The sequence below is a fragment of the Cebus imitator genome, unplaced genomic scaffold (genome assembly GCF_001604975.1).
Source record: "Cebus imitator isolate Cc_AM_T3 unplaced genomic scaffold, Cebus_imitator-1.0 Scaffold71, whole genome shotgun sequence".
NCBI lineage: Eukaryota > Metazoa > Chordata > Mammalia > Primates > Cebidae > Cebus > Cebus imitator.
In genome coordinates, this window is record NW_016107386.1 from 7,423,153 (window position 1) to 7,437,697 (window position 14,545).

A 14,545-nucleotide genomic window follows, 5' to 3' on the forward strand; every position below is an offset into this window, starting at 1 on the left:
ATGGAGGATTGAGAGTAATTGTTAAATAAATTAGGAGGCTGATTGTTGGCAGAGAAGCTGGCAAGTGACAGTAAAAGCACAGCAAGACTCAGAAGGGAACACAGGGAATGTGGATCAGATAGATATTCTCCTATTTGCAACGATGGCTTCCAAGTAGCAGGCATTTATCCAACTAACATGCAGTTCAAGAGAACTACTATATGCCACACCTATTCTAGGCTCTGGGGATACAGGTTTAAAAATAAATGGTACTTTCTTCAAGAAGTTCATTATCTAGCTGAATAAATAGACACTCAATTACAAAGTAATAAGGTGGTCCAATAATAGAGGAAATCATTAGTATTAGGAATACATGAGTGGAAAATCAAAGGGCTCTGTATAATATGGGTGGTGTGTGAGCAACAGTGACACGAAATGAAACTAAACAGTATGCAATATAATCATGAAAATCTGTAAATTCCACGTTTAAGAGTTTAAGTTACATCTTCTACGTAGGACGAAGCCACCGGGAAATTTTGAGCAGGGGTCTAAAATATCAGAGAGGATTTTTGATTTAGAAATATTACTTCAGTAATTTATAGATTGTTGATTGGATAAAAATGGACATGAAAGTTAAACCTGGCAGAGGTGTAGGTTCAGTTGATGAGAGTCTGATTTATTCTAGTATAGGTAGAGGGGGCTTGAGTGGAAAATGATATGGGGGAATGAAAGAATAGAAAGGCAGTATATTCATTAATAATCATAAGTGTTACGCATAAAAATAATCAGCTCCAAAGTTCTTATTTTGTTTAATCAGTGTCATTGCAAGTGATTTGTCATTAATACATAGTGTTCCTTTAAGCATTTTAAGTCTTAGAAAATAGAACTGCTGGGGCAAGTTGACAGAGAAAATGAAGGTATTAACACTAACCTGAAAGTCCATTATATTGTCATTCAAAGTGTTGTCGATATTTTTTCTTTGTTGATGGTTGTAAAGTGACCTTAACTTTCTTTGTTGGCTAGATGACCCTGGCTTCCATTTCTGGCCAGATGACCCTATATCTCCTTGCTGGCTAGATGTCCCTGGCTTCCCCTGCTGCTTAGAAGATCCTAGATCTCCTTGCTGGCCAGATGACCCTAGATTTCCTTGTTGACTAGATGCCCCTGGCTTCCCTTGTTGGCTAGATGACCCTGGTTTCTCTTGATGGCTAGATGACCCTGGCTTCCCCTGTTGGCTAGATGACCCCGGCTTCCCTTGATGACTAGAAGACCCTGGTTTTCCTTGTTGGCTAGAAGATCCTAGATTTTCTTGTTGGCTAGATGACCCTGGCTTCCCTTGATGGCTAGAAGACCCTGGTTTCCCTTGTTGGCTAGAAGATCCCACATTTACTTGTTGGCTAGATGACCTTGGCTTCCCCTGTTGGCTAGAAGATCCTGGTTTCCCCTGCTGGCTAGAAGATCCTGGTTTCCCCTGCTGGCTAGAAGATCCTAGATTTCCTTGTTGGCTAGATGACCCAGGCTTCCCTTGCTGGCTAGATGACTCTGGTTTCCCTTGATGGCTAGATAACCCTAGATGCCCTTGTTGACTAGAAGATCCTAAATTCCCTTTCTGGGTAGATGACCCTAGATTCCCTTGTTGGCTAGCTGATCCTGGCTTCCCCTGTTGGCTAGATGACTCCACCATCACTTTCTGGCTAAATGACCCTGGTTTCCCTTGTTGGCCAGATGACCCTGGATTTCTCTGATGGGTAGAAAATACTGGTTTCCCTAGTTTGCTAGAAGATCCTGATTTTTCTTGCATATTAGAAGATTCTGGATTCCCTTTTTGGTTAGATTTTCCTGAATTCTTTAAAATCCCAGGCTGGTTCAAAACTCCTGGTCTTCCTTGCTTAAAATTCCTTGGATTCCCTAGCTTGTTAAAATATCCTGGTTGTCCTTGAAGACTAAATGTTCCTGTATTTCCTTGTGTATAACTACCTCCTTGCTTATTAGAATCCCTTTGTCCTCCTAGGTGGTTAGCTTCATTTTTTTCCTCCAGAATATGTGCAGCTTCTGGATTCTGGTCTCGTTTGAAAACACTGGTATTTGAAATCTGGGTTGAAGATGCTGGAATGATAACACAACCAGAAAAAAAATGAAATAAAGTTATTTACATTAAATAATTGTAAATCAACAACATTTGTCCAAGATATAGTTTGTTTTTAATGCTTTTTTGATTTTTTAACCAAGCCCCAAGGTAGAATCTTCCCATTCTTCCTCATATCATGAATATTTGGGTTCCTTCCTTTTTTTTCTTCACTGTACTACATAAATTTCAAAAATTAGAGGTCAATCCAACCTGCCTCATTTCTAAATCACAAAGTCTGTATTATGTAAATTGAGCCATCATTCTACCCCCAATTCCTTTAAGTGTTTTCTGATGAATCAAGCTGGCTCTGCACACTGCCTATTATAAACTTATTTTTTCACATCAAATACTTTATTCCTAATTTTCCAGCCTTACTTTACAGATGGTGCCATCAACTTTCTAGACAGGAAAAGGCTGGCAGACATGAGCCCTACTTTCTTCTTCTCTCTTCCAACCCTGTACATACTATCTGTAGCCATCTTTCTTTCCAGTTCCATCCCCAAAACAGATGTTTCCCTTCTCCTTCAGAACGTATTTCTTTCAATCAGCTTTATGTTCACCATTTCCAACAAAAGGCCTTAGGATCAACAATGCTCTCTCTGGTGATTATATTTCTTATTTCTATTTTGGTTAAATGAGAATGGTAAATATCATGATTATTTCTTAAAACCTATGTTTTATAGCTCCTCCAATTTATTTTGGAGGCTTACTTATGACCTAATGAAATATATATATTTATTGTGGATAATGAAATATATATATTTATTATATATAATGAAATATATATTTATTATTTATATATGATAAATTATATTTATTATATATTTCATTATGTAATGAAATATATAATTTTTATTATATATTATAAATATATAATAAATATAATAAATTTAAAATAAATATAAGTATATTATATATATTTCATTATATATAATAAATATAATTTAGTACCTATATAATTATATATTTGTGTATTTCAGACTTATACCTAGGGTCTCACTTTAATTTTCGATTGCTTTGCTTTATATTTCCATAAATATACGCATTTGTACCTTCAAGTCAATTTAATATGTATATAATTGTGTGTGTATATATGTTTTATGTTTTTTCAGATTATATTCCAAAATGAACAGGATCTAGAAAATAATGAATAAACAAACGGAATGACTTTAGAGCTAAATATAAAAGTATTGCATTGGGCATCCATTTTTTTTTGGAAGAAGTGCATATTTTTCTCATCTTTTCCTTCTTTCTTGATAATTCATCTTTTTAAATTCACTTTCCTAATATGGGGTTCTCTTAAAGGTTTTAATTAGGCTTACATTTTGTTTTCTGCATAGGCTTCCTTGCTATTTTTTTCAATATATGCAATTTAAAATCATTCCACTGTTGATTATTTCAGACTTATACTTAGGGTCTCACTTGAATTTTCAATTGCTCCGCTTTATATTTTTACAAATATACATATTTTTACCTTCAAATCCATTTAAGTAAAGTCAAACGATAATCAGTTAGTATGGGCTGAGCATGCTGACGGTATACTACTGCAGGTGATTAAGATCTTGTCCAAGCACAGAAGCTTAGCTGTTAGCAATCTGCTATTGTAAGTAATGATTCTATGAAAATCCTAATAATGCATAATTTCTTACATTGATAAGTAAATTTATGAAATAAAAACTAGGAGTGAATTTTGGAGTGGTAAGAGGCAATTAAAATATTATAATGTGGTTTCACTATCTATTTTTTTAAGCGAAATACTTGGGAAATAAGTATCTTCAGCTTTGTTTTGTTTTGTATTTTTTTCCTTCTGATTTTACAAACACTAGGATGTGTTTAGCATTGCTTTTCTGATTCGTCTCTCTTCTTCATCTTCCAATCTATATAAATATAACCACTAGATATGTATTAGTACCACATCTGGTACTAATTAACACACTTTCTTCCATCAACAAATAACTTCTAGCATTTAGCAAGGCACTGAAGGTCACAACAGTTACAGTACCTGCTATAATGAAATATGAAATATATGTTCTATAAAGTAATTTTATATGTATATCTGTTTCCCTATTAAACACACACACACACACATATCGTTCTCCTCCTTTCTCCAATTCTATCTCTTAGCCCTCCCTTTTCCTTAACTCTGTTACTTCAGCAGCTCCTCAGTGGCATTACTGTACAGCTTTTCTTACGTCTAATTTATTTTCAATATTACTACATGACTGATCTTTCTTAACAAGATGAATATAATCACTTTTGTACTCAAAACTCTGAAACAGCTTTGCAGTATTTTCAATGAGAAGAGAACCACAAATATAAGAAGTGGAGGGTCTGAGGCACTTTATTATTTCATTTCACTAGGTATAAGAAAAATGGTCAAGTGGGAGCTTATGATTTGGAGATAAATTAGAATCCATTTCATTATCGTAATTTTTATCTTTAGAAATGAATTAACTGAGTTGATTATTATCTTGAGAAATTTACATCTCAAAGCTAGAAATTTACATCTCTGAAAATCACCTACCTATACTGAGGTAAGGAATAGAGAAAAACAAGTTGAGAGTCAAGTACCTAGAAAAACTCAATTAATGGTAACTAAAGCTATTTATCTGTATAGTTCCAGAAAACAACCCTATAAAAATGTATGAAAATTTTAATTTTGCAAATTAGAAAATTGAGATTCAAGTAAGTTTAACAAGTTTCCTCAAATCACATGAATGGGAAAAAAAATCAGGATTTGAACATATTATTATTTGACCATACAGCCCAGATCATATCACAAAACCATTTCCTTATAAACTATGAACTTGAATATTCACAAATTCGTAAGCCTTTTAGTCTAAATTCATCTTTCTAGTCTAATGTCCTGCCTTCCCTAGTCCCCTGTACCTGTTTCTCTTCCACCACACCAAACTATTCACTCTTATTTCATTCAATCACTATATTTATGACTTTGGATCTATATTTATTTCGTTGGAAATTTATCTTCTTCCATTTCTCTGTCTGATGAATTATCTATTTTTAAATCTTTTGACAAAGTATTGTTAAATCACTTAACATTCCTAATTCTTTATTTTGAGAGTCGGAAGGAAAGCTGTTGACTGTGACTTTCTTACCTGAGAACATGGCCAGGAGCATGAAGGAAAAGAAAATGAAAGCCCCCATGGTCAGTTGTTTCAGACTTGACTGTTGTGCGAGGTAAGCCTAACTCTGCAGCAGGTGCTCTTCAAATAAACCATGCTGATCACCACCATGTTATATATTTGAAAAGCTCTTAACCCTAACTGTCAAACACTGTCACTGTCTTTAATAAATTACAGTCATTTTCACAAACTGGAAGGTATTGCTTCTTGAATGAACTGTTATTTTCAAAATTAGCTTCATGCCCCAACTCTCACAAATATTCAAACTTTAATATGTGTCTATTAGATATCTTCTTTCCAGAAGAAAATTAAAATGATGAAATCCATGTGGGAAAGTAGTAAATTCAGTGTTCACATTTTTATTGTTAAGGGATGGCTTATCTTCAGTTAGTATTATGATATGTTCTCCAAGTTTATATGACCACAAGAGAAATTTTCAAGTGAATTATACGTCAATTATGTACCTCAAATTATCTTTTAAAAGCAGGTAAAAATGCATTGAATATTGGTCATTCATAGTAATGAATGTATACAGTATTCATCAAAATGAACGATGACAGGTAATACATTTTTATGAGGCAACAGGATACAGTAGATCTCATGTTTAAGAAATAACATTACACAATTGGCATTGTTGCTTCAAGTTATTATGTCAAACAGCAGCTCATGTGAAAATCACCTTGGGATTTTTAGTTGGTCATAAGCTCAATGTTATAAGACATTGGAATATTGTCTTCAAGACTGGTTTCTCTAAGTAAGAGAAACTTGAATCAATGGGGCATGTCCAAAAGGTAACTTTGATAATGTGAGGTCTGGAGACCATAAAGCATGAAGTAGATTTACAGCAGTAGGAAATGTAAGCTCAAATCGGCACAAACTCAGGACTGTTACCGTCATTGACTTCATTTTCTCAAGGGCATCACACTGGAGAAGACAAATATTTTTTGATCTGTTTAGTTACAGATAGCAGAAATAGTAAAAGGAAGTAGAGAATAAATATTTTAGAGTTCTAAAGAAAATTTCAACTTTAGGAGGAGAGATGAACTAGATGATTTTTACAATTACTTCCAATTCTAAAATTTTCAGAATTAGTGGTTCTGGCTTGTATTTGATTTTCCCTTCAACTTATTTAGAAGAAGGAAAAGTTTGAAAATGATAGGTGATTTATTTTAATCAAGAAAGCAATTTTATGGCATCAAAAGAGACAAAGTTTAAGTTTCCTATAGTAAGAAAGCAACTTTTACTCCCTGCATAATTATCTTCTAAATTGACTGGAATTCATATGAGTGTCAAAAGAAGCTTATAGAACTCAACAGCATTGGATTGTTTATACACAGACACAAACATGCATATATATACGTATATGCACACATGTATATATATATATATATACACACACACACGGATGGATTTTTATATATATACATATACATGTATGTGTGTTATATACACACACACTCACACACACGCAGATCAGGTGAATATTTCAAAAATTTTATTATGAACAGCTGAGATATACAGGCAAAATTAAAGAATTGTGCAGTGAAAACCCATTGGTATGGTTTGGCTGTGTCCCTACTCAAATTTCATTTTGAATTGTAGCTTTCATAATTCCCATGTGTTATGGGACAGGCCCAGTAGGAGATAATTGAATCATGAAGCAGTTATATTGTTCTTGTGTTAGTGAATAATTCTCACAAGATCTCGTGGTTTTATAAGGGGAAACCCCTTTTGCTTAATTCTCTCTTCTCTTATCTGCTGCCATGTAAGACATGCCATTTGCCTTCTGCCATGATTGTGAGGCCTCCCCAGCCACGTGGAATTGTGAATCCATTAAACCTCCTTTTCTTTATAAATTACCCATTCTCAGGTATATCTTTATAAGCAGCATGAAAACGGACTAATACGCCAATACACGCACCATCAAGATTAATCAATTACCGTTTTCCTATATTCTACTATATCGCTATCAAAAAAGGTAAATTTTATAGAAGTTATTTTCACATGCAGATACTCATTAATGGAACTCAATGTAGTAAAGTTTCAAATAACAAATGGGTCACAATAGATGCATTTGTATTTTGCCTAAACAATTTCCTCTTAAACACTCAATGCTATCATCTGTCCTCCCCATGATTTTTTCTAACTCCAATACTGCTAATATATCACAATAACAATTTCAATAATAAATATTGCTGAGTGCCTTGTAGGTCAGGGTACTTCAGTAAAAAAGTACACTCTCATCAAGTTTATACTCTGAGGTTTCAGAGACTGTCTATTTGTACAAGGTGTTCTTGGTTGCATGAAGATTGCTCTCTCTTTATGTACCTGTTTTCCAAATCATTTCAGAAAGCTTTTGACTACTTTTTTTAGTCACTGCAGTTATCTTAACTGAAACATTTACTTTTTCTTATAATAATGGAAATTTTTTCACCTGTAGAATTATCTTCCATTTTTACTCTCCTTCACATTTGAAAGTAAGCTCAAAATTCTGGCTTGGAACAGGCTCATCAACCCCACATATTTTAAGAAGGCGGATAATGTGTTTCATATGTCTTGAAGTAAGGTTATAGGCCAAGGCTTTTCTTTCAGTAGTCATTATACTTGGTGGAAATAACAATAGCAACAGAGTAAAATGACCCAAGGTGTCTGTCCTTTTTAAGCTATATGTCATGCAAGTTAATGTTAATCTCTCTCTCTTTTCTCTTTCTCTACATACTTAACTATCTAATCATTTCTTCACTTTGCCTACCTAGAGGGTAAAAAATAATGACAGCTATTCATAAAATGAGAGGATCTCAGCAAAATTCTAGTGGTTGAAGCTCTTTAGACAATTTATCAAAGGTGACTTAGGATTTTTGATTCAATATACATTTACTTTTTGAAGACGCAGCTGTTTGTAAGTGCATGTTGTTAATCGTGGTCTACTAAGGGGAACATAACTCTGAATCCTGGGACTCTTAGATTAAGAGGACTGTTTGACCTAGAGCAGATCTTATTTTGACATATAACTTTGTTTTTCGAATTGGATAAAGCTATCTCTCCCACAGCATTATAGTGAAAATTAAAGGAGTTAATTAATAAAAGTTTCTTCTAAATTAAAAGTGTGAGATTTAGTCACTATGAGTAACCATCTTTATCATCATCATAAAACAATCATGTTACAGCTTCAATCATTGACCAGTCTGGTCCAGAATTCCATAACACTCACCTGCAAAGAGGAATAAACAGGCAACACTGATAAAAAGCAGAAGGGTACCTGATGGCTTCTTGGTAAGTGAGATCTGCATGGTTTATAGAAAATATGTTAACAGAGTTCACTATTGACATTCCACAAGATGTATTTTAGGTGGCTATATACATGATTCTAAATACCTATAAATTTGGTAGTCAGCTACATTCTCTACCTTAATTATGTAATGCATTTCCCCCAAAAGTAGAGATACCAGAACCAAAGGAACTTCAGGCCTTTTTAAACATACAGGAACAATAGTCAAAAAGTAATGTTTAGGTGGAATGAAATGTACTACAAGTAACATACCCAGAATTTCCCCTGTTTAGCACATGGTGATAATTATAATCAAGTCATCATCTTCCATTTTGCATATGTTAGACCTGCCTCCAACAGAGCCTTGGGTCAGAGAGCTTTCATTTTGCAGTAACCTATGGGATGATTTGCACAATTTGTGCACAGTATTAGTAAGGCTTGGTGTCACAACTACCAGGAAAATAAAAATGCTGACGTGAGGAATTTTGTAGTCAAGGGATTTATTGGACAAAGTAAGAGGGCACTCTCAATAATCATTGAATTTGAAACTCTAGACATCGAGGTGAATATGAATCACGGGGCTATTGTCTTCAACCTCTTGCTTTTAGTCAGCCTATGCATGATGGTTTGTGGTTTATTTGTTTTACTTAGTTTACTTGTTACTTGGTATTGTTCACTTGCTAATCGTAACAAGAAATTCACAGGTTGATTTTGGTCCTTGTACGTATATGCCATGCATACTTGTGTTCTTTTTCTCAAATCCATCTCATTCGCTGTTTACCTTATAACTCTTGTTCTTACTATTTCCTCTGCCTGGAAAACTCCTGTCCCAGAAATGTAAATGGCCAGTTTCTTCTTTCCAGAAGTCACAGTTCAAGTATTACTGGCTCAGTAAAGATTTTCCTGTTTAAAATATTCCAACCCAAATCAATGTGTTTTATTGTCATCATAATACCTTTTAATATATGAAATTATCTTTTTTATTTCATTAAGTATTTGTATATATTCTCACCGTCAAATCTACATGTACATACACACAAACATATATATGAACACAGGTCCATATACACAAGGATGTAGCTCATGGATCTTTATTCTGTACTGTGTCTCCATGTGCAAAACAAAGTTTACATAGACAACATTTGATTTTACAAATGTGAACCAGTGAAAAGTCCTTTCTTCCTTTGAAGTAATAATTGAGCACTAATTATTCTAGGTATTATTAGATGCTGAAAATATTGTAATAACAAAAATATATTCACAGAGCTCACATTCTTCATTTTTTTCTCAAACGCTTGCTGGGTGGAACCTACTGTTTATTGGTATTTTAAAGATGAGAAAGAGAAGCTCACAGTCATCAGAAGAAAAAACAATTTAATTAAAGCTATAAGTAGAGAACCACTAAAGAGACCATATTCACTTGGAAGTGGGGTGGAGGAATGGTCCAGCAGAGACGGTCGTGACCAGGAACCACAAAGGACCTGGCCCTGAGAGTTATTAGAAGGTATTGAAGCGCTTGAAGGGATAACCAGCATTCTAAGAATAAAGAATCCTGTGGAAATAAAACAAACAAGAACTAAAGTATATTTTTTGGAAATGAGAGTAATGGTTAGACACAAATGCAGAGATGGAACTTAAGAAAAAAGGCTTTTATAGTCTTTGCTGTTTCTTGTACTTGGGATTCAGTAAGATCTTTGTATCTATGGGTTTATAGTTTCTATCAAATTAAGACTATTTCCATTACTTTTCCACATTTTTTCATACTTTTCACCAGCTGCATGAAGTTCCACAACTATTGCTCTCTTCCTGTTTTTTCTTCAGAATATTTTTTCTATTTTCTTTTTGTTGATTTCTAATATTATGCCTTCAAGTTTACCATTCTTTTTTTCTGCATTGTCTAATCTGTTGTTAATAACCATATAGTACATTTTCCTCTTCAAGCACTGTGTTTTCTTATCTTTAAAAATACGCTTTAAAAAAATACATATCTTTCTTGAATCACTCAGTATGCTCTATTTTTCTTCTACCTTCTGGAACACATAGCATAGCTAATTTAATGCCCTCATCATCAATTACACTATTTGTCTCATTTCTGAGTCTGTTTACCTGACTGATATTTTTTCAGATTACAGGCTATATTTTTCTGCTTCTTTGGATATCAGACATTGTGAATTTCACTTTGTTGGACATTGGATTTTTTAAAAATTTCCGTAAATATTTTTCATCTTTGTCCCTGGATGCAATTAAATTACTTGGAAAAGGTTTGATATTTTTGTGTGTGCGAGACGTGCTTTAATGTTTTGTTAGATGAACCAGAGTAGACTTTATTCTAGGGCCATTTGTACCCCCACAATACAGAGGCAATGCCGTTCTGAACACTCTACATGCTACTCATGTATTGTGAAGTTTTCCACTCTGCTGGTAGAACAACAAAGTATTTTCAGTCCTGTGTGAACACCAAGGATTATTCTCTATGTGTTTTATTTGGGGGGTTCTTACACACACATTGTGATCAACATTGAGCTGAAGACTAGAAAGGGTTTCCTGCAGAGCTCCCAACCTCTCTTACTCTGCCTTCTGAACTCCAGTTGCTTGTCTTCACCTCATGGAGATGCAAGATCTGCTTGGGTTTCACTTTCCTGTGCTTTCACCTGAAAACTCTCCAGGGAGCCAACTGGTGCCATTTTAGATCTCACTTCATTTATTTCTTCCCTTGAGAATCAGTGTCCTGTACCTGGTGTCCAATGCATGAGAAACATTTTTTGAGTGTATTTTGTCTAGTTTATTAGTTGTTTTAGGTGTGAGAGTAACATCACTCCCTCTTAGTGCATCTTGGTCAAATCTAGAGCTTTATGCTAAAGACTTGGGTTTATCTTATTCTTACTATAAAGGTGATGAGATTCATCTAAAAAGTATCATGATTGAAAAAAATTTCAAATACCATTGCTTCCACTTTGTAGAAAATTAGTTGAAGGGCAGAAAGGTTGTGGGGCACTAGAGTGTATTTACAAAATTATTGTCTAAATATGAAATAATAAGTGAGAGCTTGTATCATCAACTAAGATATTAAATATTGAATCTCACAACTTATACTCTCTAACATATTGCATCTCATGCCAGTATCATCAATAATTCAGAATCCAGAAAAAAGTCACACACCTACAGCCACAAAGCCAACAAAAAATACACTGGGGAAAGAACACCATATTCATTAAATTGTGCTGGGAAAACTGGATACCATATGTAGAAAAAAGAACTAGACCCTGATCTCTCACCATAAACAAAAAGTTAACAAAATGATGAATTAAAGTCTTAAATGTAAGGCTTGAAACTATAAAAATTTCAGAATGAAACCTAGAAAAAACTCTTCTGCCCATTTTCCTAGGTAAAATGTTCATAACTAAGACCTCAAAAGCAAATGCAACAATAACAAAAGTAGATCAATGGGACTAAATTAAACTAAAATGTTTCTTCACAGCCAAAGAAATAAGAGAATGAATAGACAACCTACAGTGGAAGAAAATATTTGCAAAGTATGCATTCAACAAGGGACTAATATCCAGAATCTACAAATAACTCAAACAACTCAATAAGAAAAAAAAAATCAAAAAGTAGACAAAGAACATAGACATTTTCCAAAAGAACATATACAATTGACCAAAAGCTATATTTAAAAAAAAAAGCACAGCGTTACTAATAGTCAGAGAAATGCAAAATAAAACGACAGTAAGATGCCATCTTACACCAGCCAGAATGGCTACTATTAAAAAGTCAAAAATTAGTAATGTTGATGAGGATGCAGAGAATAGGGAATATTCAGGTACTGTTAGTAAGAATATAAATTAGTACAACCTCTGTTGAAACAGTATGGAGATTTTCAAATCACCAAAAAAAGAACTACAATTTGATTCCACAATCCCACTACTGTGTATCTACAGAAAAAAAAATTATATCAAAAAGATACCTGCACTTATATGTTTATCACAGCACTATTCTCAATAAGAACAATATGGAATCAACCTAAGTGTCTGTCAGTGTTGTCCACATAAAGAAAATGGAATACTACTTAGCCATAAAAAATAAAATCATGTATTTTGCAGCAACAGGAACTGGAGACTGTTATCTTAAGTGAAATTACTCAGGAACAGAGTCAAATACTGCATGTTCTCAATTATAAGTGACAGCTAAATAATATGCACACATGGACATAGAGAGCTGAGTAACAGACATTGAAGTCTCAAAACACTGAGAGGGTGAGAGGGATGTAAAGTATGAGAAATTAACTAATGGATACAATGTACACCATTGGAGTGGTGGTTACATTAAAAGCCCAGACTTTATCACTATGCAAAATAGCCACATAACAAAAATGCAGGTGTACACCCTATATCTATTTTTAAAAGTGAACACTCTCCTTCAACATATTTTTGCTTTACACAGTCTCCTTACTAGGCTTCACATTTCTATTCCTCTCGGTGTATTTCTACCATGCCATATTTCTCATCTAAGCACAATAGCACAACTGCTTCCTACAAACGAGATATGTACATTGCTCATTAGCAAGTCGAAGTGAGGTTTTTTTTTTTTTTTTTTTCCAGATTCTAGGATTTTATAAACAAAAAGCTAGTGTCCTTAGGGGGACGGGAAGGAATTCATACACAGTGATGTGTTTATGAGATTCTTGTGTGTTTACGAATATAAAACAGTAAGGAAGTTTTCAGTAAGTCCCAGAAATCAACCTATAATTAGTAATGACACATATGGGAGGGTCTGGATACATCTTTAAAAACTCAGTAAGAAAGTATTTAATGACGTTTGCTTACGCCTATAAAATTTTCCAAAGCATCGCACATCTAACGAGATTAATGCTACAAAGTGAGTTAGATTTTATTGGGTGAGCTAACAGTTTCCTGTGAAATGAGAACTTAAGGACTGTGCTTATTACACCAAACTATTCAGATAATAAATAAAGTAATTTAGGTAATTGCCATTGTTGCTCTGACCTGAGATTTGTGAAATTTTCTCTACCACTACCATTTTCGTTGCTCAACAAATGACTTCATATACTTTTGTAGCAACAAAGTTGAGAGTTAGTTTTCTTTATTTCTCACTACTAGTTTTTTGCATCCACTCTTGTGCTCTTATTCCATTTCTGAATATCAACCCATCTCTGACTGCTATATATTTCCTATTCACATTTCATCCTTTTAGAGATTTTTAGATTAAAAAGTCATCTTGGTTATATTCTTTTTCAATAATTTACTTATCAAATTATATTTACCCAAGTGTTTTAAATTATGTATATATCCACATATATATCCACATATATCTATACACACATTTATACATACATATATATATATATATAATTTTTAATATTAGAAAATGACTTACCCTACTGGAAAAGTGTAATTTTCTAAAGCAGTAAAGATACATGGACTGAACCTAGTTCACATGTTTTCTGTTCTATCTTTGCTGGTTTTTGTTTTGATAGAGCATTTAGTTTACAGGTCACTACATTTCTTATAATTTCTAATATCCTATCACAAGGTGCTTTACACTAGACAGGACTCTAGGTGTTTGATTTTTTAAAAAAACATCACTGTATATTACATTAAATATAACACATTTCTGATAAAATGCCAATGTAAATTTGCTTCTAAATTTAAGTTCTTGATCCCATATCCCATTTATCAGCACTAAGTATGTGTCACTCATTGCCTTATAGATTGGGGATACAATAAATAAAAGTCTAAGAATATTCCTACTCTCAAAATACCCTTACCCCAAAGAGATAAAGAAAAAAATAAAAGGTAAAAGTTATTCTTTGGCAAAAATAAAACTATTTATAAAATGTGTGTTACTAGCCAAGTATTCATAACAAAATTGGTCATTATAAAATATCTATGTTGGTGAATTAAAAAAAGAAGAACCAACACAAATCAACTACCAAGCTGTATAACTTACGTGACTAGGCAAAGAAGGGCAATCTAAATCCAAAGCTAACTGAAGAAAGGAAAAAAATAA

At 33.6% G+C, this 14,545-nt stretch overlaps 1 protein-coding gene across 1 annotated transcript; it reads right to left on the bottom strand.

The window, feature by feature from the left end:
- Positions 1–473: 473 nt before the first annotated feature.
- Positions 474–5,339, bottom strand: MARCOL (MARCO like). The gene is made up of 3 exons (XM_037739566.1): positions 5,224–5,339; positions 911–2,085; positions 474–527 (listed from the first exon to the last, which is right to left on the bottom strand). The coding sequence occupies exons 1-3, from the start codon at positions 5,270–5,272 to the stop codon at positions 474–476; spliced, it is 1,278 nt and encodes a 425-aa protein (XP_037595494.1). The 5' UTR covers positions 5,273–5,339.
- Between the last annotated feature and the right edge of the window lie 9,206 nt (positions 5,340–14,545).